Source organism: Rhincodon typus, chromosome 16, assembly GCF_021869965.1.
Source record: "Rhincodon typus isolate 14 chromosome 16, sRhiTyp1.1, whole genome shotgun sequence".
NCBI classification, from domain to species: Eukaryota; Metazoa; Chordata; class Chondrichthyes; order Orectolobiformes; family Rhincodontidae; genus Rhincodon; species Rhincodon typus.
The window spans coordinates 61,842,735-61,868,569 of record NC_063347.1 but is presented as its reverse complement, the minus strand read 5'-3'; the positions used below and the strand labels follow the sequence as shown (position 1 = coordinate 61,868,569).

Genomic DNA, 25,835 nt, shown 5'->3' with positions numbered 1-25,835 from the left:
TTCCAAAAAGCCATCTCGTAGACATTCCACAAATTCCTTTTCTCGCAATCCACTACCAACCTGATTTTCCCAGTCCACCTGCATATTGAAATCCTCCATGATCACTGTGACTTTGCCTTTCTTACACACCTTTTCTATCTCCTGGTGTATCTTGCTCCCCAGCTCCTGACTACTGTTTGGAGGCCTGTACGTAATTCCAACTGTTTTTTTTTTGGTTTTTATTCCTTAATTTTTGGGATATGGACCAAAGGCAGGCAGAAGGGGTTAGTTTAATTTGGTGTCATGTTCGGCACAACATCGTGCGTCGAAGGTCACATTCCTGTGCTGTACTGTTCTATGTTCTATCCTTTCTAAAACAGTCCTTTTCCCATTTCACTCTTCAAAGGTAGAGAAAAATAAAAGACATGTACTTGTCAGCATTTACTCCCATTCATTTGGTCAGTACAGGCCTTTTATCAAAGCATTAATGTAGAATGTAAACAGTTGAAGCCAAGCACTAATCACTGTGATGCTCCAATAGTTATAGTTTGCCAGTCTGAACATGACCCATTTATTTCAACTTCGTTTCCTGTCATCCTAAAAATTTTTATGTGACATATTATTCAATGCCTTTTGGAGATCCAAATACACAGCAACTATTGGTTCCCCTTTCCCCACTCTACTTGTTACACTCTCACAGTATAGACAGATAGACCGGGCCCTGAATGGTTAGGCCTGTAACCAGAGTGGGGCAACCTTTTGAGCAGCCAGGCTGATGTGACTTTCAGGACAGGTCAAGAACAAAGTCTCCACACAAGACAAAGGCAGGCAAGGACAAGCCTGGGTTTGCCCTGGAAAATGAGACTGGTTTATGTATTGGAGTATGCTCAGGGTCCCCACTGTGCCCATGTTTGAAGAGGGGGATATGCTCTTGATGCACTGGAGGATGGATACTGAGGGTAGCCCCAGAATCTTTCATACATGGTATAGAAAATAGCTGCAGGAGTAGGCCATTCAGCCCTTCGAGCCTGCACCACCATTCGATACGATCGTGACTGATCATGCAATCTCGGTATCCCATTCCCGCCCTCTCCCCATACCCCTTGATCCCTTTAGCCACAAGGGTCATGTCCAGCTCCCTCTTGAATATATCTAATCCCATCAGCTTCCTGTGGGAGAGAATTCCACAGGTTCACAACTCCCAGAGTGAATAAATTCTTCCTTATCTCAGTCCTGAATGGCTTACCCCTTATTCTTAAACTGTGACCCCTAGTTCTGGACTTCCCCAACATCGGGAACATTCTTCCCACATCTAGCCTGTCCAGTCCCATCAGGATTTTATATGTTTCTATGACATTCATTCTTCTAAATTCCAGCAAATACAAGTCCAGTCGACCCAGTCTTTCCTCATATGTCAGTCCTGCCATCCCAGGAATCAGTCTGGTGAACCTTTGCTGGACTCCCTCAAAAGCAAGAATGTCCTTCCTCAGACTAACAGACCAAAACTGCACACAATACTCAGTTTGGCCTCACCAAGGCCCTGTATAACTGCAGCAAAACATCCTTACTCCGATACTCAAATCCTCTTGCTATGAAGGCCAGCATGCCATTAGCTTTTCTCACTGCCTGCTGAACCTATACACCAACCTTCAGTGACTGTTCCACCATGACACCCAGGTCTCATTGCACCTCACCTTTTCTTAAACTGCCACCATTCAGATAATAATCTGCCTTCCTGTTTGTTGCAACCAAAGTGGATAACCTCACATTTATCCCCATTATATGGCATTTGCCCACTCAGCCAGTCTGTCCAAGTCACCCTGCAGCCTCCTAGCACCCTCCTCACAGCACACACGGCCACCCAGCTTAGTATCATCTGCAAATTTGGAGATATGGCATTCAATTCCTTCGTCCAAATCATTAACATATATTATGAACAGCTGAGGACCCAGCACAGAATTCTGCAGCACCCCATTCGTCACTGCCTGCCACTCTGAAAAGGACCCATTTATTCCAACTCTCTGCCAGCCAGTTCTCTATCCATGTCAATACATTACCTCCAATACCATGAGCTTTAATTTTCCTTACTAATCTCTTGCATTGAACCTTGTCAAAAGCCTTTTGAAAGTCTAGATATATAACATCCACTGATTCACCCTTGTCCACTCTATTGGTCACATTCTCAAAAAACTCCAGAAAATTTGTCAAGCATGATTTCCCTTTAGTGAATCCATGCTGACCAGAACCAATTCTGTCAGTGCTTTCCAAATGCTCAGTTATTACACGTTTAACAATTGACTCGAGCACTTTCCCCACCACCAATGTCAGGCTGACCTGCCTATAATTCCCCATTTTTACTCTCTCCTTTTTTAAAAGAGTGGTATTACATTAGCTATCGTCCAGTCCATTGGAACTGTTCCAGAGTCTGCAGAATGCAGGAAAATGATCACCAACACATCTGCTACTTCTAGGGCCACTTCCTTAAGTATTCTGGGATGCAGAGCATCAGGCCCTAAAGATTTATCAGTTTTCCCCAATACCATTTCCTGACTAATAAGCATTTCCTTCAGTTCCTCCTCCATGTTTGACCCTCTGTCCCCTAGCGTTTCCTGAAGATTATTTATATCCTCCTTAGTGAAGACAGATTCAAAGTATTAATTCAACCGGTCTGCCATCTCTTTGTTGTCCGTTTTGAATTCACCTGATTCTAACTGCAAGGAACCTTTCACCAATCTTTTTCTCTTAACATATCTATAGAAGCTTTTGCAGTCAGGTTTTGTTTTCCACAAGTTTACTTTCATGTTCTATTTTCCCTTTCCAAATTAAACCATTTGTCCTCCTCTGCTGAATTTTATATTTCTCCCAGTGGGGATCCCGTTGGAATGCAGGGACCTTGACATCGAAGATTGATTGGCTTCATCAAGAGCATCAGAGCTGACTACACAGCCTGGCCAAGAGTGACTGCATGGTTAGTATGTTGTCCTAGTCTGGTAGCCAGTACTAATTTAGATAAGGATTGGAACAAAGACTTAATTGCTCTTTCAATTACAACATTAATGTAAGAATCGGAAGTTTTACTGCAAAAGAGCAGGGTTTTGGATAATATTCAGCCTTTTGTATCTTCAGTGTGTTTTATGAATAAAATTTGTGTTGAATTTCAAATCGACTTCTGACCATTTTGTTTGTGTCACAAGTACCCAAGTAAGATGTGTTTACATAGAATCTGGCTGGAGTATGCAAAGCAGGGACTTAGATATGCTGCATGTGAAGAATTCTGTGTTTACCCAATTGGCTTCAATTCATTGCTAATCATAATATACTCCATTTACTCCCTTTCTACTCTCCTTATGTCCTCTTCAGAATTTACTTTCCTACCTATCTTTGTGTCATCCACAAATGTACCTGCCGTACCTTCAATCCCTTCATCCAAGTCATTTATATGAATTGTAAGAAGTTGAGGCCCCAGCACTGATCCCTATGGAGGTGGGGGAGAGGTTGAGGAGTAAAGGGAGAAATAAGAGAGATGAAAGGAGAAAGTAGAGGGGTAAAGGAAGAGAATTGTGCTGACAATACTTACACCACTCGCTCTGTATGTGTACAGCACCTTCTCATGGATGACAAACCAGAGTTTCTTCCAATGTCTCTTGTTCCTCTTACACCTCTGGAGATATCCACTCATTGACACTCCCTCAGCTGAGGCTTCAATCTGACAAGCACCAAATATCTCATTAGAAAAGAAGGCAAAGAACAGGGATTGGGTCAGTCTCACACACAGGGAGAGTCTCCCCCACCAGGGTCAGTCTCGGGGAGAGGTCTCCCCCCCGGGATCAGTCACAGGGAGAGGTCTCCCCCTGGGGTCAGTCTCAGGGAGAGACCTCCCCCCCGCCGGGATCAGTCTCTCACACACACAGAGAGGTCTCTCCCCGGGGTCAGTCTCACACATAGGGAGAGACCTCCCCTCCGGGATCAGTCTCACACACACAGAGAGAGGTTTCCCCCAGGATCAGTCTCACACACACAGAGAGAGGCCTCCCCCCGGGATCGGTCACAGAGAGAGGTTCCCCTCGGGGTCAGTCTCAGGGAGAGGCTCCCCCACCGACTCCCCATCCCGGGTCAGTCTCACACACAGTGAGAGGCTCCTCCCCACCCCACTCCCCGGGGTCAGTCTCACGTGGGAGATAGGTGTTGTGTGCGGTTGGCCTACCTCCTTCAGAGCCATTGGAACCCTCTTCTGTTTGCGGAGGGAGGTTGTGTGGAAACTGTGAAACACTGACGAGATGGTAGTGCCTGGTGAGCGAGTGAATAACGATGGAGCCTTTTCATTCACTGTCATTAATTCTGCAGACAAGATTCAAAAGGCATGTTCAAGTGAGGATGGCGTACAGGGTGGTGAATGCAGCGTTTGGCACACTTGCCTTCGTCGGTCAGAGCATTGAGTACAAGAGTTTAGATCTCACATTACGGCTGTAGAAGACATTGGTAAGGCCACATTTGGAGTACTGCATACAATTCTGGTCACCCTGCTATAGGAAGGATGTTATTAAACTGGGAAGAGTGCAAAAAAAAAAATTTACAAGGTTATTACTGAGACTGGAAAGTTTGAGTTATTAGCAGAGGTTGGATGGGCTGGGACATTTTACCCTGGGGTGTAGGAGGCTGAAGGCCTACCTTATAGAGGTTTATAAAATCATGAAGGGCATGGAATAGGGTGAATAGCCAAGGTCTTTTTCCCATGGGTGGGACAGTCTAAAGCTAGAGGGCATAGGTTTACGGTGAGCAGGGAAATATTTAAAAGGCCTTGAGGAGTAACCTTTTCACACAGAAGGTGGTGTGCTTATGGGATGAGATGCCAGAGGAAGTGGTAGAGGCAGGTATAATTACAACATTTAAAAGGCATTTGGACCGGGTACATGATAGGAAAGGTTTAGAGGGATATGGGCCAAGCACAGGCAAAATAAGACTAGTTTAATTTAGGAAACCTGGTCGGTATGGACAAGTTGGGCTGAATGGTCTCTTTCCGTGCTATATGATTCTATGACTCAATAATAGTTATAGCATAGAACGTAGTCATTCTGCCAGTCATTTCACTGCTGGTTCTCTTCAATAACCGACTCAGCTACTCCTGCTCCCCAAACTCTGCCAATCTTCGGATCACAATCTGATGCTCTTTTGAAAACAGAAATTTTTGGAGAAACTCAGCAGGCCTCTTGGCTTCTGTGGAGAGAAAGCAGAGTTAATATTTTGGTAGTAGTTTGGAAAAGCCGGTATATATGTTGACGATAGGGTGTGGTGGAAGGAATCCCTGTGAAGTGTCCAGCAGATGGCGGCGATGATGCTGATTGGCTGTTGGGTTGAAGATTTGCATTGGCACAGTCACCACGACCAAACAGGATTGAGGAGGAAGTGTTGTCAAGGAACGGTTGTGGATGCAGCAGGCGGTAAAGAAGGTAATTGGTATATTGGCCTTCATCTTGAGAGGTTTCGAGTACAGGAGCAGGGATGTGTTGCAGTTGTACAGGGCCTTGGTGAGGCCACACCTAGAATAGTGTGTGCAGTTTTGATCTCCTTTTCTGCGGAAGGATGCTCTTGCTCTCGAGGGAGTGCAGTGAAGGTTTACCCAGGCTGATTCCAGGGATGGTGGGACTGACATATGAGGAGAGATTGACTAGGTTAGGATTGTTTTGGCTGGAGTTCAGACGAATGGGGTTGGGGTTGGGGTTGGGGTTGGGGTTGGGGTTGGGGTGGAGAATCTCATAGAGACTTATTAAATTCTAATGGACTAAACAGGGTAGATGCAGGGAGGATGTTCCTGATGATGTGTCCAGAACCAGGGATCACGGTATGAGGATTTGCGGTCAACGATTTAGGACGGAGATGAGGAGACATGTCTTCACCCATAGAGTGGTAAGCCTGTGGAATTCATTACCACAGGAAGTAGTTGATGCCAAGACATTGAATGTATTCAAGAGGTGAGTAAATATAGTACTTGGGGCAAATGGGATCAAAGGTTATGGGGAGAAAGCAGGATTAGACTGTTGAGTTGGATGATCAGCCATGATCGTGAAGAATGGTGGAGCAGGCTCGAATGGCCTCCACCTGCTCCTCTCTTCTATGTTTCTATGTCAACAAAAAAAAGGGAGGGGAATATGTATCTGGTCATAGCATCCTATTGGAGGTGGAGGTAATGGCAGCTTTTGATTCTTTATATGCGGATGGTAGTGAGGAGAAAAGTGAGGACCAGGAGGACCTTATTGGCATCCCCCCCCGCCCCAATCAGAACAGCTTTACGACCCTACGCTTCTTTGTGAAATAAAGGCCTGAACCATCCCATCTACCACCTCCTCCACCTGACCGGGGTCGTCCTCACTTTGAGGAACATCTCCTTTAATTCCACCTCCTTTCTTCAGATCAAAGGTGTGCCAATGGGTACCTGCGTGGGCCCCAGTTATAGCTGGCTCCTTCTGGGCTATGTGGAACATTCTGTTCCAATCTTACTTAGGTCCCTCTCACAACTCTTTCTGGTGCATCAATGACATCAGCGGTGTTGGTTTCTTCTCTCATGAAGAATGGAAAAACTTACCAATCTTGCTTCCAATTTCTCGCCTGGTCTCACCTTCACCTGGTCCATCTCTGACTCCTCCCTTCCCTTCCCTTCCTCGACATCTCTGTTTCTATTTCTGGGGATAGACTGGCCACTAATATCCACTACAAACACACTGACTCCCACAGTTAATTACTTTGACTATACATCCTCACACCCTGCTTCCTGTAAAAACTCCATTCCATTCTCCCAGTTTCTCTGGCTCTGTCGCATCTGTTCTATGATGCCACCTTCGTCGGGCAGGCTTGGGGCTTGAGAAATATTCATCTTTTTCCTCAACTAAGGATTCTGGGTCATGAGGTTCAGAAGGCTCTCAGCTGCATCCGATCCATTTCTTGCACTTCTGCCCTCACCCCTTCTCTTCCCTCCCACAACACCAATAGGGTCTTCAGGCCCTCACTTTCCACCCCACCAGCATCCACATCTAAAGGATCATCAGTTGCCATTTCTGCCACCTCTAGTGGGATGCCACAACCAGATACATATTCCCCTCCCCTTCCTCATCAGTCTTCCACAGGGACCATTGCCTGCAGGACACCACAGTCTACTCCTCTACTCCCAACATCCCCTGCAACCCTCCTCCCTCCTCATTATCCAAAGCTCTCTAGTCTACTGTAACGTGGTTTCCTCTACACTGGGAAGCTGAAATACAGACTAGACAACCACTTTGTGTAACACCTACATTTCTTCCTCAAAAATCATCTTAAACTTCCTTTTGCCTGCCACTTCAACATTTCTGTCTTGGGATTGCTGCAGTACTCCAGGGAAGCTCAGTGCAAGCTGGAAGAACAGCATCCCATCTTCTGCTTAGAGACCCTGCAGTCTTCAGAACTCAACATTGAGTTCAATAATTTGATAATCTGAACACCTTCCTTGATGTCCTTTACCTACCACCACACCCCAGGCCCCATTATGACATGGGCTGCTTTCAGCAGAGGCAAGCTATTTTTACCTATTTGTGGTCCCACTATCATCTTTTCTTTTTCTCTGGCTTATCCATTATCCATCCCTTTGTCTGCCTAACTATCCTTCTCTCTCTCTGGGCTCCATCTCCACCTATTTGTGCACTCCTTCCCAGTCCTCACCCTCTGTCCTCAACAAGTATAACACCTTTTTCATACCTATTAATAGTTCTGAAGAAGGGTCACTGGACTCAAAACCTTAAGTCTGCTTTCTCTCCACAGAGTCTGCCAGACCTACAGTCGTAGAGTCATGCCGTGTGGAAACAGGCCCTTTGGTCCACTAGTCACGCCAACTATGTTCCCAAACTAAAGTAGTCCCACCTGCCTGTGTTTTAACCATATCCCTCCAAACCTTTCCCTATTCACGTACTTATCCAAATGTCTTTTAAACGTTGTAACTGTACCTGCATCCACCATTTTCTTTGGCAGTTCATTCCACACACTAACCACACTGTGTAAAAAAAAAGTTACGCTTCATGTCCTTTTAGAATTTTCCTCTTCTCGCCTTAAAATATCCCCCAAGTTTTGAATTCCCTTGCCTTAAGAAAAAGACCTTGGCTATTCACCTTATCTAGCCCCTCATGATTTTATAAACCTTGATTAGGTTGCCTTTCAACCTCCTACACTCCAGTGAAAAATGCCCCAGCCTATCCAGTCTCTCATTATAACTCAAACCCTCCATTCCTGGCAACATCCTGGTAAATCTTTTCTGAAGTCTCTCCAGTTTAATAATATCCTTCCTATAACAGGGCAATCAGGACTGCACACAGTACTCCAGAACAGGCCTTACCAACATTCTGTACAACCTCAACATGATGTCCCAACTCCTACTCTCAAAGGTCTGAGCAATAAAAACAAGCCTGATTGCTGAATTTCTCCAATAATTTCTGGCTTTGTTTCAGATTTCCAGCATTCCCAGCATTTCTTTTATCTTTTTTGAAAAGCTGTTATTGTATTTACCTGCATCACACTTTGACAGCACAAACAAAGCAAGGTAATACAGTAATTTTGGAGTACTGTGTACTGTTCTGGTCACCCTGTTGTAGAAAGGGTATTATTAAACTGGAGAGGGTGCAGAAGAGATTTACAAGGATGTTAGCGGGACTGGAGGATTTGTGTTGTAAGGAGAGGCTGGGTCCTTTTTCCCCTGGAGCGTTGAGGTTGAGGGGTTACCTTATAGATGTTTATAAAATCATGAGGGGGATGGATAAGATGAACAGCAAAGGTCTTTTCCCTAGAACTCCCTAGGGGAGTTCAAAACTGGTCAGCATAATTCTAAGGGGAGAGGAGAAAGATTTAAAAGGGACCTGAGGGGCAATTTTTTTCACACAGCGTGGTGTGTATGTGGAATGAACTGCCAGAGAAGTGGCAGATACAGGTACAGTTACAACATTTAAAAGGCATTTGGACAGGTACATGAATAGGAAAGGTTTAAAGAGCTATGGGCCAAACGCAGGCAAGTAGGACTAGTTTAGTTTGGGAAACCTGGTCAGCATGGACGAGAAGGGTCTGTTTTTGTGCCGTATGACTGTGGGTCTATGACTCTATAATGAACAGTAAGATTCTGGGAAGCACCGAGCATCAGAGGAACTTTAGTGTGCATGTCCATCAGAACTCAAGGTGTCAGGACATGTGAATAAACAGTTAAAGCGCACATGGCATGCTTACCTTTATTAGTCAAGGCATAGATTTAAAGGACAGGGAGGTTCTTGGTTAGGCCACAGCTGGAGTATTGTGTGAAATCCACAGTATTGATGTGGTAGCACTGGAGAGGCTGCAGAGACGTTTTGGTTTTCCTTAGAGCAGAGGAGACTGAGAGGGGACATGATTGAGATGTATAAAATTATGAGGGGCACAGTCAGGGTAGACAGGAAGAAACATTTCCCTTTGATGGTGGGATCAATGACCAGGGGAAATAGATTTAAGGTAAGGGACAGAGGTTTAGAGCAGATGTGAGGAAAAGCTTTTATACGCAGAGAGCGGTGGGAATCTGGAACTCACTGCCTGTAAGGGTGGTAGATGCAGAAGCCCTCGTAACATTGAAGAAGTATTTAGATGTGCATTTGTGATGCCAAGGAATACAAGGCTATGGGCCAAGTGCTGGAAAATGGGATGAGAATAGTTAGGTAGTTATTTTTGATGGGTCCAGACTGGATGCGTGCTATAGATCGCTCTCACTTTATGACACACTCCCAACAGTCTGTTCCTGAATCTAACCACTCACTGCAATCAAACATGTTTCCTCATGCAATCTTTAGTTCTATTTCCATTCATCTTACATCAACATCATCTGTTCTTTCTCGTTCCTTCCATCAACTCTGTCCAGACCCATTTCTGGTTTTGTTTACCTGTATCAAATCTCTCCTCAGCCCTCTCTTCTCACTTGAGAGAGGAGCTTAGAAGAATAAGAGGAGATCTGTTAGAAATCAATATTCCAACTTAGAAATTCTAACAGGGATTGACAGAATAAACACTGGAAGGATGTTTCCGATGACAGTGGAGTCTGGAACAAGGGATCCATGGTATAAAGATACAGGGTGGGGCATTTAGGACTGAGCTGATGAGAAATGTCCTCACCCAGAGAGGGCTGAGCCTGTGGAATTCTCTGCTGCAGAAAATGGTTGAGGCCAAAACATTGAATGTTTTCAAGAAGGATTTAGATAAGAGTTCTTCGGGCTAAAGGGTACGGGCAGAAAGCAGGATAAGGGGACTGAGTTGGATGATCGAAAATGATAATTTTGAATGGCTGAGCAGGCTTGAAGGGCTGAATGGCCTACTCCTCCAATTTTCCATGTTTCTATGTTAAGAGAAAAGTTAGTTGCTCCAATCAGGTGACATAACAGACATTCCTCATTGCTGGGAACCTCCTTAATGAGTTCATATCCTTTCTAAAGTATTGCACCCAGAACAGGACACAATGAAGTGCTCGAGCATATAATACAGGATGCATTAAAGAGGCCGTGCATTATGTTGTGCCCTCCCAGCTTTTTCACATTACTACAAGCCTCACCCCCGGCCCCCCACAGATGACAGGGAAACAATGGCCTCGTGGTTTTATCACTGGACTGTTAATCCAGAGACCCAGATAATGTTCTGGATACCAGGATTCTAATCCCACCACAACAGAAGGTGGAATATGAATTCAATAAAAAAAATCTGGAATTAAGAGTCTAATGATGATCATAAATCCAGTGCAGATTTTTGGGAAAACCCAGCTAGTTCACTAATGTCCTTTAGGGAAGGAAACTGCCATCTTTACCTGGTCTGGCTTACATGTGACTCCAGACCTACAGCAATGTGGTTGACTCTTAACTGCCCTCTGGGCCATTAGGGATGGACAATAAATACTGGACTAGCCAGTGATGCCCTCATCCTGTGAAATAATTAAAAAGTCAGAGGAAGTGGTAGAGGTGGGTACAATTACAACATTTAAAAGACTTTTGGACAGGTACATGGATTGGAAAGGTTTAGAGGGATTTAGGCCAAACACAGGCAGATGGGACTAGTTCAGTTCTGAAAAGTTAGGCTGAAGGGCCTATGTACGTACTATGACTCTATGACCCCTCCTCCTCCAGTATAACAGTGTCCTGGCTCCTCCATCATGTCGCAGGACTCCCTCATCACTCCCACCTCTCAAGTAATTGATGCTCCCCTCAACCCCGTGCTATGAGATACTGGTATTACCTTTTCTCTTCAGCTCCCTGTGGCACTGGTCACACACTCTGGCCATCCTGCCTTTCAGATACTTGAGTGGATACTTGTTCCTGGAACATGTTCGACATATAACCTGCAATAGGCAGACCAGACAGAATGTGAGTGCAATCGTATTCATTTGTTACTCTCTAAAAGTCCTACCTCCAGTCTTTCCCCTCCAAAGCTTTGCATCCTTTCAATGTGTCATATCTCCCACTGCCACCTTCACCCAAACTCTATGCTTAAATCCCTCCAATTAGGTACCTGCCCCTGCCACAGTATGGAAACAAAATCACAAATGGCATCCTGTGTAACTGACAAGGATTAACTTTCCCTCTTTGTCGTTTTTAACCTGTCTATAGCATTTGACACGGTGACCACAATCAACTTGCTTAACACATCTCTCCTATTGTCCATCTGGGTGGGACTGGTCTCACCTGGTTCCATTCTTGCTTTCCCATCATAGCTAGAGAATCACCTGAAATGGCTTGATTTCCTGTTTCTGCACCATTAACTCTGCTCCCCCATGAAACTATCCTTGAGCCCCTGCTGCATCTCATTGGCAAAGCCTTTCAACTACAGACTGTCAATTTTCACATGTACGCTAATGACATCCAGTCCTACCTCCGCCACCGCCTCCATCAATCCTTACACTGAATCTAAATTGTTACATTGTTTGTCTGACATTCAATTTCAGATAAACAAAAAACCTTCTCTAACTAAAAAATATCAAAACCATTGTCTTTGCTTCCTGCCACCAGCTCCAAATCTCTCCCTGATAACTATTTCAAGCTGATCCAACGTGACAAACAACTTTAGAATCAAAGAGGTCTACAACACACAAAAAGGCCTTTCGGCCCATCATGTCCACGGCAGTCAGAACAGCCACCCAACTAATCTAATTCCATTCTCCAGCATTTGCCCCATAGCCTTGTGCCTTGGCTTTCCAGGGGCACATCTAAATACTTCTTCAATGTTATGAGGGTTTTGCCTCTACCACACTGATGGACAGTGAGTTCCAGATTCTCACCACCCTCTGATGAAAACGTTTTTCCTCACATCTCCTCTAAACCTTCTGCCCCTTACCTTAAATCTATGCCCCCTGGGTCATTGATCACTCCATCAATGGGAAAAGTTTCTTCCTGTATACCCCAACTATGTCCCTTATATTTTCTACATCTCAATCTCCTCCACTCTAAAGTAAACAACCCCAGTCTGTCCAAACTCTTTCCAATACTGAAAATCTCCAGCCCAGGCAACACCCTTTGGTCATCTTGGACCCCAAGCCGATTTCCAACCACATATTTGTTCCATCACTCAGACCACCCATTTCCAGTTGTATAAAGTTCCTCAACTTCACCCCATCTCAGCAGATTACCTGCTGAAACCCTCTTTCCTCTCTTTATTATCTTCTGACTCAACTATTCCAATCCTCCCATATTTTGCTGTCTGTAAACCTGAAGTCACCAAAGATCTACCACCTGGTCCTGACCCCTGTCAAATCCTGTTTCCCAACCACCCCCCGTTTTACTGACCTACACTGATTCCTGAACAAAAACAAAGTTGCTGGAAAAGCTCAGCAGGTCTGGCAGCATCTGCGGAGGAGAAAACAGAGATAACGTTTTGAGTCCGGTGACCGGGTCACCGGACCTGAAACATTATCTCTGTTTTCTCCTCCACAGATACTGCCAGACCTGCTGAGCTTTTCCAGCAACTTTGTTTTTGTTCCTGATTTACAGCATCCACAGTTCTTTTGGTTTTTACACTGATTCCTGGTCAAGCAACACTTCCTTTTCAAAACATTACTTCATATTTCAAAATCCCTTCATGATCTTTCCCTCTGTATCTCTGTAACTTCCCCCCAGCCCCACTTTCTCTGATATATTTGTGCTGTTCTAGATCAGGCCTCGTGTGCACCCCTGAATTAAACCACTCCCACTCTAATCTCTATAAATCTCTACGACACTGTGCCTTCAACACTGTGTCTTGAGTTTCCTCTTTAAGCAACCTTTGGTTGTCTGACATTGCCTTTGAAAGAAAAGTACCACAGATGCTGATGACTGGAAATAAAAGCAGAATGGCTGGAGAAACTCAGCAGGTCTGGCAGCATCTGTGGAGACAGAAAAACAAAGTTTATATTTGAGTCCAGGGACTCTTCTGAAGAACAGGCCATTCGAAGAACAGTCATATCAGGCTTGAAATGCTAACTCTGTTTCTCTCTCCACAGATGCTGCCAGACCTGCTGAGTTTCTCCAGCCATGGTTCCACGTCAGATTCTATTTGCTCCAACGAATCATGTTGCTACATTTCACTATGTTAAAGTCACTATATAAATGTATGCAGTAGTTGTAAGTGGCTTCTGATAGGGCAATGATAGCGTTGACCTACCTTCCCACATGCATGGCAGTGTTGACGTCTCCATGTCAGGGAGAAGTCACTTGAGCAGATCATACACATCCCCACTCGGGAGTCAGGGATCAGCATTGGTGGCTTGGCACCCAGACCACTGTCAGTCTTCTCTGAGAACAGCTGGAGAGAGGGCACACAGTGAGGACAGCCATTAAATTCACAAAGATCTTGGGAGGCAACAAGATTGTAGTTGGATCAGAGTACAGTGAACACAGAGGCTATAACTTCAAATTGGCTCAGAGTCCAGACCATAGTCCTACCCCATCATCAAGAATGTGTGTATCTGTTTCTTCTGGAGGTGTGAGTGATTTTGCAGTTCAGTGGGAAAAACTGGCCCCACATTTTAATCATGTTGTCTTAGCCTTGGCTCTTTTCCTAGTTGCAACATACAACAGGATCTAAAGGATTTGATAGTCTAGTCTGGAGGAGCAATCTCAGAGATGTGACAGGACATTTACTAAAGAAACACAAGCCAGGTATTGTCTATAGTCATCAGTTCTCTGCTTCTGCATTATTTTCTGGCTTTCCTGATGCTGTGACCCTGTAGGATGCCCTTGGGGAAAAGGTCAGGAGTGTCAATCCTCAGTCAAATAGGAGTTACCCCATCCTTTAATGCAGCAGCTCACTCACCAACTGTGTCAGCACACTGTAATGCTTCTGCACACCTCACACCAGGCCTGCCTCCTTACCAGGCGACAATAAGGATGCAGATGCTGGAAACCTGAGTCTATAGGTGTGAGGCTGGAAAAGCACAGCAGGTTAGACAGCGTCAGGGGAGCAGGCACGTCAATGTTTCAGTCTGTCTGACCTGCTGTGCTGTTCCTGCCTCCTCACCAGATCTGACTGTGAGAGATTCAACTGTTTGCTGACAGGTGGTTGGCATATCTGGAGTTTTCTTGTGTGGCACAGAAAGACTGCTAAAGATTCTTCCTGAAGGTTATTTCCCCACCATACACAGAAAACATAGGAACATAAGAAATAAAGCAGATCATTCTGCCCATCAAGCCTGGTCCAACAGTCAATGAGATCATGTCTGATCTTGGGTTTCAACTCCATTTCCCTACACACTCCCTATATCAATGGAGTTCCTGAGAGACCAAACATCTGCACAACCCAGCTTTAAATATATTCAACGTTGGAGACTCCACAACGATCCAGGGTAGAGAATTGCAAAGATTGTCAACTCTTTGAAAGAAACTTCTCATTTCAGTTCCTAATCAGTCCCTAATCCTTGTGTGGAAGATGATATCATCAGACGGATGCAATGGAGACAGAAAAGCTGGGAGAATGGGAATGGAGTCCTTCCAGGAAGCAGGGTGTGAGGAGATGTAAGGTTAAGGTAACTGTGGGAGACAGTGGGTTTGTGGTGGACAGTGGAGGACAGCCTATCATCAGAAATGCAAACAGTTAAGTCAAGGAATGAAGGGAGGACTCAGAGATGGAACAGGTGAAGGTGAAGCAAGATGGAAACTGGAAGAAAAGCTAATTAATTTTTCCAATTCTGGACAAGAGCATGAAGCCGCACTAATGATGTCATTGATGTTTCAGAGAAAGAGATTTGGGTGGATGCCTGGGAAATTGAGAACGGGGATTAATAGTGAAGAGTCAGGGGACTCGAAATGTTAACTTGGCTCTCTTCCCATAGATGATGCCAGACCTGCTGAGTTTCACCAGCAATTTCTGTTTTTGTTTCAGAATCTTCAGCATCTGCAGTTCTCCTTTAACTGAAATAAAACAAAGAAGTTTTTCAAAGTGAGATCAAGCTGAGCCAGGTGAAGGAGAGTGGTGTATGCCTGTGCAGGCCTCTTTTTCCAGAAAGTAGTGGAGAGTCTTCAGACTATCCTTGTGGGGAATGGACTTGTGGAGGAATTGTATGGTGAAGAGGAGGTGGCTAGGGTCAGGAAACCTGTGGATTGAGAGAGGCTGGATAAGCTCAGAGAAGGCTGAGGGAGGTGACTCATACAGGTGCACAGAGCTTGAGGGGCTTGTGCAGGGTGAATAGAAAGCAGCTGTTCCCCTGGTTAAAGAGCCAATAACGATGGGGCATAATTTATAAAGTGAAAGGAAGGAGGTTTAGAGGGAGCTTGAGGAAACACTTTTCAGCCAGAGGGTGGTGGGGGTCTGGGATACAATGCCTGGGAAGGTAGCTGAGGCAAGAAACCTCACAACCGTTCGAAAGTACTTGGATGAGCATGTGAAGCATAATAACAGTCAAGGTAACGGGCCTTGTGCAGGAAAGTGCAATTGTCCAGGTAATAGTATACTTTTAGCAACACAGGCTTGATGGGTCAATGAGCTTCTTCTGTACTGAATGATTCTGGGGAAAAGATCTTGGCTATTCCCCTCAGAGATAGTAGGAACTGCCGATGCTGGAATCTGAGATAACAAGGTGTAGAGCTGGATGAACACAGCAGGCCAGGCAGCATCAGAGGAGCAGGAAAGCTGACGTTTCAGGTCTGGACCCTTCTTCAGAAATAGGGGCGGGGAAGGGGATTCTGAAATAAATAGAGAGGTGGGGAGGTGATGATGGAAGGTGGGTAGTGGAGCAGATAGATGAATAGAAGGCGGACAGGTCAAGGAGGCGGGGATGGAGCCAGTAAAGGTGAGTGTAGGTGGGGAGTTGGGATGGGGGTTGGTCAGTGAGGAGGGAGGGGCGGGTAGGTGGGAGGGAAGATGGACAGGTCAAGGAGGAGGGGACAAGAGGGCGGTGCTGGTCTTGAAATGAGGTCGGGGGTGGGGAGATTTTGAAGCTACATCAGGAAAACCAAGGGGAGGCTCGGAGACCACTTTGTGGAGCACCTACGCTCGGTTCGTGACAAACGACTACACCTTCCAGTCGCGAACCACTTCAACTCCCCCTCCCACTCCTTGGATGACATGTCCATCCTGGGCCTCTTCCAGTGCCACAACAATGCCACCTGAAGGCTGGAGGAACAGCACCTCATATGCCACCTGTGAACCCTGCAGCCCAATGGTCTCAATGTGGACTTTACAAGCTTCAAAATCTCCCAACCGCGACCTCATCCCAAGGCCAGCACCCCCCTCGCCGGGCCTCCTTGACCTGTCCGTCTTTTCTCCCATCTATCCACTCCTCCCACCTCACTGACCAACCTCCATGCCAACTCCCTACCTACTAGCCTCATCCCCGCCTCCTTGACCTGTCCGTCTCTTCTTCACCTATCTGCTCCACTATCCACCATCCATCATCACCTCCCCCTCTCCCTATTTATTTCAGAGCCCCCTTCCCCTCCCCCATTTCTGAAGAAGGGTCCAGACCCGAAACATCAGCTTTCCTGCTCCTCTGATGCTGCTTGGCCTGCTGTGTTCATCCAGCTCTACACCTTGTTATCTTATTCCCCTCATCTATGCCCCTGGTGATTTTATAAAGCTCTACAAGGTCAACCCTCTACTTGCTACTCTCCAGGGGAAAAAGTACCAGCCTCACTTTTTAACTTAAACCCTACAGTTTCGGTAACATGCTTGTAAATCTATTCTGCACCCTTTCCAGTGTAATAATGTCCTTCCTACAGCAGGGCAACCGGATTTGTACGCAGTATTCCACATGTGACCTCACCAATGTCTTGTACAGCAGACCCTTTGGCCCAACTCATCCATCCCAACCAAGTTTCCCAAACTGAACTTGATCCATTTGCCTGCATTTAGCCCATATCCCTCTAAACCTTTCCCATCAATGTCTCTTTTCAGTAACAGAACTCTCCAAATGTCTCTCAAATTTACATCTCCTCTGGCTGTTCATTCCACAAACACACCACTCCCTATGTGAAAGAAGTTGCCTCTCAGGTCCATGACTCTATGATTCCACAAGTGCAGGCAAAGGCCAGAGGGAGGGGTCCAAGTACTGGAGGAGTTTTGCATACAGTTGGAAGGGTCAGTGGAGGAGGGTGAGGACTCCTGTCCAAAGTAGAAGGCACAAAGGTAAAGGCAAACAATGAATGTTAAGTCATTCCTGAAATTCATTTAGGTGTGAGCATAAAGGGAGCTGAGCGCAGGTCATCCAACAACAGAGAGGAGAAGGTCAGAGGGTACAGTGAATGTATGTCAAGAGGAGAGATTAGAAGAAGGGATGAATTCGGAGTGAAAGGGTTGGAAGAATCTAGAGAGATTTCAGTACTTGTGAATTTTTGGAATTTGTATTCCTTAATACCTGAAAGGAAGAGAAGAAGTTTCCTGTTAAAATATCAAACTGAGATGAAGAATGAAAGGAGCAGCTTTGAGATAGTTTGAGGCAGTCCTGCTTCAGAGACCGTTTGAGAGCATGCACGTATCACCACATGGCACTGAGTGTGGATCTCAGGATATGGTGGGAGCATAAGAATCTGGGAACATTCTATATCTCTGAGGTACCAGTGATCTTGGATGGGTTCAAAACATGAAGGATGGAGACTTCAGTTGCAAAATGTGCAACAAATGGTGGAGCCAGAGACAGTCAAGGAGGAAGGAGATGTGGCTGTAAGAACAAGTTTTGGCTAATACTTTATCAAACCCAAGGAGGGAAATAAGTGAACAAGCCAAAAAATTCAAACGGAAATTCCATTGGAGAGAGAAGCAGAAGTGACAGTGTGTTAAACATTCAAATAAAAATAAAATTCTGCAGGTGCTGGGAATCTGAAATAGAAAGAGAAAGTATTGGAAAAGCTCAGCAGGTTGGAAAACATCAGTGGAAAACGAAGGAAAGTTAACATTTCAAACTTGATGTGACTCTTCTTCAGAATTGAAAGGGCTAGAAAATGGTATTGACAAAGGGGGACGTGGAGTAGAATAGATCACAAGGATGCCCAAAGCAAAAGATTGCTAATGGTGATAAAGGAGATGTAGAGATGTGAAACAGATGTAAATCATAGGTGTGAAATGGAGAGAATGGAACCAGTGCGCTAAAAGCAAAGCCAACACGACACAAACAAGACAAGACCAGAGCTGTGGAAGGGGAGGGGATACATAATGAAAATGGATCAGGGAAGTCATGCTTTGAAGTTGTTGAACTTAACTTTAGGTCCTAGAAGCTGTAAGGTGCCTGAACAGAAAATGAGGCGTTGTTCCTCCAGCTTTGTTGGAATGCTGTGACAGGCCCAGCACAGAAACAAGGTGGTGTCTTGAAAGGGCAGCATCTGAAAGGCCAGAGCCATTCCCACGGACAGTGTGGTGGTGCTCTGCTAAGTGGTCACCCAATCTGTTTTTGGTTTCCCCATTGTAACGGAACTGCATTGTGAGCAGCAAATGCAGTAGACTAGATTGAAAGGAGTACAGATAAAACACTGCTTCATCGGGACAGTGAGGGAGGGAGGAAGGGAAAGGGTGAATATTATGCCTTCTGCAATTGCATGGGAAGGTGGCCTGGGAGGGAATTGGATGAGGAAGTGTTAGAAGTGATGGAGAAGTGGACTAGACTGTTGCAAACAGAATAGTCCCTGTGGAATGCTGACAGTGGTTTAAACCTTCAAGTTTGGAAGAAGTCATATCAAACTTAGAACGTTAACTCTGTTTCTATCTCCACGGCTGCTGCCAAACCTGCTGAGTTTTTGATTTGATTTGATTTGATTTGATTTAAATTTTGATTTTTGATTTATTATTGTCACATGTATTGAGACACAGTGAAAAGTATTATTTTGCATGTAAATCGTATCTTACATAAGTACATCAGGGTAATAGAACAGAATACAGAATATAGTATTACAGCTACAGAGAAAGTGCACAGAAAGATCACAGTCAGTGTGTTTTTGAACAACCTCATTTTTGCCCACATTATAACACATCCAACACCTTGTTGCCTGCTCACTTAACCCTGTCTACATCTCTTCGAAGCCTCTCTGTGTCCTTCTTACAATTTATTTTCCACTTAGCTTTAAATTCTCAGCAAGTATAAATACAGCTGGGGGAGGTGGTGGCATTGTTATAATGTCATTGAACTAATCCAGAGGTCCTGGCTAATACTCAGAGTTCAAGTCCTACCATGGTAGTGAGTAGAATTTAGTTTATAAAGCTCAGCTATAAAACTAATCTCCGTGATGGTTGACATAGCAGTTATAATCGATTGTTTATAAAAACCCATCCCATTTGTGCACATTCTTTGAGGAGAGAAATCTTCCATCCTTACCTTTCCAGCCTACGTGTGACTCCAGACCCATAGCAACATGGCTGACTCTTATCTACGCTCCGAAATCGCAAAAGGTGCCACTCAGTTTGAGGGCCATTTGAGATGGGCAACAAATGTTGATCTTGCCAGGAATGACAATTTTGCATTGAGGAATAAAGAGAACAAAATCACTTTGTCTGTTTGCCTCACACAATGAGATGTTTGCTAGAACTATGATCTGTATCAACACCGGGAAGTAATGATGAGGGAGATCTCTATTGCAACACTGACCTCAGCATTCCCTCTCAGGCCCAAGAGTGTCTGTGTCCTCTGATAATCATCTGCTGCTTTGCTGATATTAGCTAGCCACTCATCACGTTCTGTAGAGGAGCTGACAAAAGAAAAGTTAGATTAATCATGATTGACTAAATAAAAAAGAATTACTGACATCAAACTGGACACATTCTGCAATTGTTTCAACTAAACAAAGCCATTCATTTCTCTGAACAGAGTAAACCTGCCTGGTTTACAATTTAAGCAACACCTAACAGTGAACTGTCAATCATCATTAACTGTTGCATTCTCCTTGGCAAGGCCTCTACCAATCAAGTTCCGTTTTCCATCAATCAGCACTCTCTCATCGTACAGTGTAAAATATTGGATTTACTCTTTATTGGCATTCTTATCAATTTTCTTGATCAGTGGAAGACAAAATGTTTTAGCAAAATATGCTTTTTTCAGCAATACTTCAGTACTATACTACCAAACAACTAGTTGACTGCTAATTCATGGTGACAAGTTCTTGCTGAAATTTAAGAGACAATGAGCTTATATGGAGATGAACTACAGCAGCTGTTGCGTACCAAGAAAGATAAAATCCTGTAGACACTCTAAAGACAGGGTCCATCTCAACTACGTCAGGAGAACCTAAAGCATTAGAAGCTAGCAAAAAGATTCCTAGCTGTAGTGCTGATTGAAAGACAAAAAGATCTATTAAAAGTTGCTTCCAGATTGAATGTAAACAGGAGAAATAACAATATCCGAGTGACACCTAAGGACAGGACCGAGCTGATTGGCTTGTAAGCAACAATCTTTAGGGATTAACTGTACATATCAGTTATTTAAAACGTGTAAAAACAAAGAGGGATAAACTGAAAAGAAAAATGCACTAGAAATATGTAACAGTCAGCATACGAAAAGGAGAATAACAGAGGAAAGGTAAGGGGAGGTATCTTTTAGATGAAGTAATCAGAAAAATTACCGAGTAAAACTAACTTTGAGTTTGGATCATGGTAGGCAAGGGCATCCAAGTGGAATGTATGACCTCCCATATGAAGGATGTCACAGGAGCCTACTGGTATCCGCCATGACCATGTGTGCACGAAGGGCTCCAGCTGCAGAAACCTTAGCTCCGGGTTTCAGAGCCCCAGTGGCAGCTGGAGACACAGTGGCACATCCACAAGGCTGGGAGGTATGTGGGTATTATGTTTAGAGAGGTGATGGGACAGGAGGAAAGAAGAGAACAGGTAAGCACAAGGCAGTCAAGGAGAAACAGGCAGGAATCCCCTGGGGTCCCCTTACAAATCAGTTTTCTGATTTGGAAGCTGAGGAGGGTACTGGTTCCTCAAGGGAGTGCAGACAGTGCCAGGCTTCTGGCACCATGAGTGGCCTGACTGTACAGGAGGAAGGAGAAAGCAGGAATGGTAGAGATAAGTGATCCATTAATTAGGGGAACAGACAGGCATTTCTGCAGCCACAGATGAGACTCCAGGATGGTGTGTTGCCTCCCTGGTGCAGGGTCAAAGCCATCAATGAGCAGCTGCAGGGGATTCTGAAGCATGAGGGTGACAAAGCAGAGGACGTAGTGCACATTGGTACTAATAATATCAGTAGAACAAGGGATGAGATCTTGCATCAAGACTTCAGGGAGCTGGGCAGTAGATTAAAAAGCAGGACCTCTCGGTGCCATCTGCCAATGACTACAGAAATGGAAGAGAGCAGATAAATGCATGGCTCAAGAGCTGGTACTGGAGGGAGGGTTTTAGATTCCTGGATAATTGGGATCATTTCTGAGGAAGGTAGGACCTCTACAAGCAGGACTGTCTGCACCTGAATCAGAATGGGACCATTGTGGGAGGGTTTGCTAGTGCTGTCGGCAGGAGTTTAAATTGGTTCAACAGGGACAGGGAACACAGTGTGTTATTTTAACGGCAAAATCATATAACTTGGTAAAGGAGCTTAGGCAGAAGGAGTTTAGCCACGTGGTGTCTCAAAGGAGTAAGGTAAGGCTGGATGGCCTCTACTTGAAAGCTGGAAGTATTAGAGTAAAGACAGATGTGTTAAGCATGTGGATTGACAAGTGAAACTGCGATGTTGTTGTCATCACAAACGTGGTTGAGGAAGGGATAGGACTGACAACTCAATGTTCCAGACTACAGGATCTTCAGCCAGCACAGGGGCAGGCTGTAAAAGGGTAGATAGTGTCAGATTATTAATTAAGGAGTCAGTTACTGCAGTAAAGAGGATATCTTGGAAGAGTCTTCAAATGAGGCTTTGTGGGTAGACTTTAGGAATTAAAAAGCAGGCAGTCCCACTTATAGGAGTGTATTATTAGGCCCTAAAACAGACAGTAGGCAATTGAGGAGCAGATATGTAGTCAGTTCACTGAGGTGTCCAAAAATAATAATAGAGTAAATATATTTATTTATAATTTATATATTATTATATTATATATATATAATTTATATTAATTACAAATACATTTATAGAGTCATACACCACAGAAACAGATCCTTCAATTCAACCAGTCAATGCCAAATATAATCCCAAACTAAACTAGTCCCAACTGCCTGCTCCTGGCCCATATCCCTCCAAACCTTTCCCATTCATGTACTTATTCAAATGTCTTTTAAATGTTGTAATTGTACCTACACCCGCCACTTCCTCAGGAAGTTCATTCCACATGTGAACCACCCACTGTGCAAAAAATTTGCCCCTCATCTTTTTTAAATCTCTCTTATCTCACCTTAAAAATGTGTCCCCTAGTCTTGAAATCCCCCATTTTAGGGAAAAGACACCTACCATTAACGCTATCTATACTCCTCATTATTTTATAAACTTCTATAAGGTCGCCTGTCAACCTCCCAGGCTCCAGTGAAAACAGTCCCAGACTATCCAGCCTTTCACTATAACTCAAAGCTTCCATACTCAGCAACATCCTAGACTAATGCCAGGAATGAGGGATTTTAGATACAGGGAAAGATATCATCGCTCTTTACCGCAGTAACTGACTCCTTAATTAATAATCTGACACTATCTTCCCTTTTACAGCCTGCCTCTTTTCTGCCTGAAGATTCTATAGTCTGGAATATTGAGCTGTCAGTCCTATCCCTTCCTCAACCAAGTTTCACTGCTCTCTTTGGAGCAGTGAAGATTAACCTTATCGAGGTGTTCAAAATCATGAACGATTATGACAAGGTGATGGATACACTGTTTCCACTAGTTGATATGCCTGTGACTAGGGGTTCACTATTTCAAGATCATCAGCAAGAGAGCTAGGAGTGAGATGAGTAGAAACTTCTTCACTCAGTTGAAAGGATTTGGAATGCGCTGCCTGGCAGAGTGGTGAAGGTGGATTCCACACGAGGTTTCAAAAGAGAGCTGGATATACATTTGAAAGGGGCTAAGTTAGATGGCTATGGAGATAGGGCTGGAGAATGGGACTAGATGGGTAGTCAGCACAGACATGATTAGCCTCCTTCTTACCATAAAATTCTATGATTAGAGAATTTCTACAACCCCAATATTAATTGGGATAGTCATGGTTAGAAGAGATGAGAGGGGGCAGATTTCTTGACATGTATACAGGAGAACATTTTTTTATCTCAATATGTAGATGGACTTAGAAGGGACGGTGCAACAGTGGACCTAATTCTGGGGTACAAAGCCAGACAAGTGTTTGAGGGAATATGGGGGAATATTTTAGTGATAGTGACTACAACACCATAAGTTTGTTATGGATAGGAAAGAAGATGCTCTGCAAAAGGTTTTGGATTATGGTAAGGCAGAAATTATTAAAAAGGGGCAGGAACTGGCCAAAGTAGACTGGGAATAATAGCTGCAGGGTAAATCTACAGAACAGTGGGAGGTGTTCAAAACGGGTACTGGGGAGAGTACATGCAACATTAGGGTGAAATGTAGGAGGAACAGAGAACCCTGGATGTCTCGGAATATTCAGAGCTGGATAAAAAGGAAAAGAGGATGTACAATAGGAATAAAGGCAGTAAATCAAAAAATCCCAAGTGGGATGTAAAAAGTGCAGGGGGATCCTTAAGAAAACAGTTAGGAAAGCAAAATGTGGATATGAAAAATCATGGCAGGTAAAATCAGAGAGAATCCCAAAATATTCTACACGTGTATCAAGGGGCAGAGAATAACCAGAGAAAGAGTAAGACCCATCAGGGACCAAGGGGGAGATCTGTGCTTGCAGTCGGAGGACACTGGTTGTGTATTAAATGAATATTTAATTCCTATGAGTCTTCACTCAGGAGAAGGATGTTGCAAGTACAGAATTCAGGAAGATGGATTATATGGTCCTTGAGCATTTTGATACACGAATGAGGAGGTATTAGAGATTTAGGCGGATTTAAAAGTGGACAAATCCCCAAGTTCAGATATGTTGTTTCCAGGCTGCTGGGAGAGATGTGGAAAGAAATCAAGGGGCCCTGACCCAAATTTCTAAACTGACTCTAGCCAAGGAAGACATGCCAGATGGGTGGAAGACAGCTAATATGGTTCCAGTTTATAAAAAAAGTGTGGTAGAGATAGACCAGGGAACGACAGACAAGTGAGTCTAACAACAATGATAGGGAAACTATTGGAGAAAATTCTGAAGGAGAAATTTAGAGAGGCAAGGTTTAATCAGAGGTAGTCAGCATGGCATTATCAGAGGGAGATCATGCCTAACAAATCTGGTAGAACGTTTCAAAGAGGTGACTAAATGTTTGAATGAGGATAGTGCAGTTGATACAGTTTATATGGATTTCAGCACAACCTTTGACAAGGTCCCACGTGGGAAACTGATAAAGGAGGCAAAAGCTCATGTGATCCAGGGTAACTTGACAAGATGGATCCAAAACTGGCTTTGTGACGGGAGATGAATGCTGGAATAATTCATCAACTGGCATGTCTCTTGCTTCATGTTTAATGTTACATTTTTATGAGAGTGGCCTCATTAGCATGTAAATCAAGTGTGATAATTCTGTCATGGCGTTGCAGTTACCTGGCACAGAGTGTGATGGAGCCTCGCACACTCTGGATCTTCAGTAGCGTCTCAGTCTCTTCGACAGGCACTCTGCTCACCTGCCAATACAACAAACGGGGGAGTCAGAGCTTCAGAGCATACATCTTGAGCAATCTTCCAGTGGCAACACCCACTCACAGCACTCTTCAGAAGGAGGTATCAGGAAAAACCTGTGACTAGCACAGCACTGGTCTGGCTCATCTTATACACTTCAAAATGAAGAAGAATGTTCAATTCAATGTATTACTGTCTCTTTTTCATCTGGGTCTAGTAAGATTCCAAACTAGGCTTCCCTTTTCCCAATAAAATCCAACCCCTCCCTCCCCTCCTTGTCACCTAATTCCCAACATCCCCACATCCTTCCATCTGTCACTATACTCCATACTGTCTTTATGTACACCCCACTTACCCATCTTTGGTGTACATCTTGTTTTGTAATGTCTTTTTCTCAAGTGTTCGTACCATTTCATTTGCAAACTTGATTTCACATTCCCGATGAAGCATGAAGCAGCGCAATTAACATGTTACTGGGAATAAGCCAATCAGATCTCAAGTTTGAGAGATTTGGAATTATTTGCGGCACAGAAAGTGAAAATTCAGGTAATCGAATCCCCGACAACAGCCTGCTGAGCATTCTAGTCACTCTCACTGCTCTCTGCTCAGTCTCCACACCTAACCGTAAACCTAAAACTAAACCCTGACCCTAAACCTAACCCTAACCTAATCGTAAACCTAAAACTAAACCCTGACCCTTAACCTAACCCTAATCTAACCCTAATCCGAGCATGAGCTCTAACT

The 25,835-nt window shown here is 44.3% G+C and overlaps 1 protein-coding gene across 1 annotated transcript in view; it reads right to left on the bottom strand.

The window, feature by feature from the left end:
• Window positions 1-25,835, bottom strand: part of LOC109924116 (FYVE, RhoGEF and PH domain-containing protein 5-like) — a 77,650-nt gene that overhangs the window by 6,306 nt on the left and 45,509 nt on the right. Inside the window, exons 12-17 of the mRNA XM_048606714.1 lie at window positions 25,017-25,096; window positions 20,027-20,126; window positions 13,624-13,764; window positions 11,227-11,329; window positions 4,184-4,317; window positions 3,557-3,685 (exon numbers count right to left, since the gene is read on the bottom strand). Coding sequence (XP_048462671.1) covers window positions 3,557-3,685; window positions 4,184-4,317; window positions 11,227-11,329; window positions 13,624-13,764; window positions 20,027-20,126; window positions 25,017-25,096 — 687 coding nt within the window. The remainder of the gene's footprint in view (window positions 1-3,556; window positions 3,686-4,183; window positions 4,318-11,226; window positions 11,330-13,623; window positions 13,765-20,026; window positions 20,127-25,016; window positions 25,097-25,835) is intronic.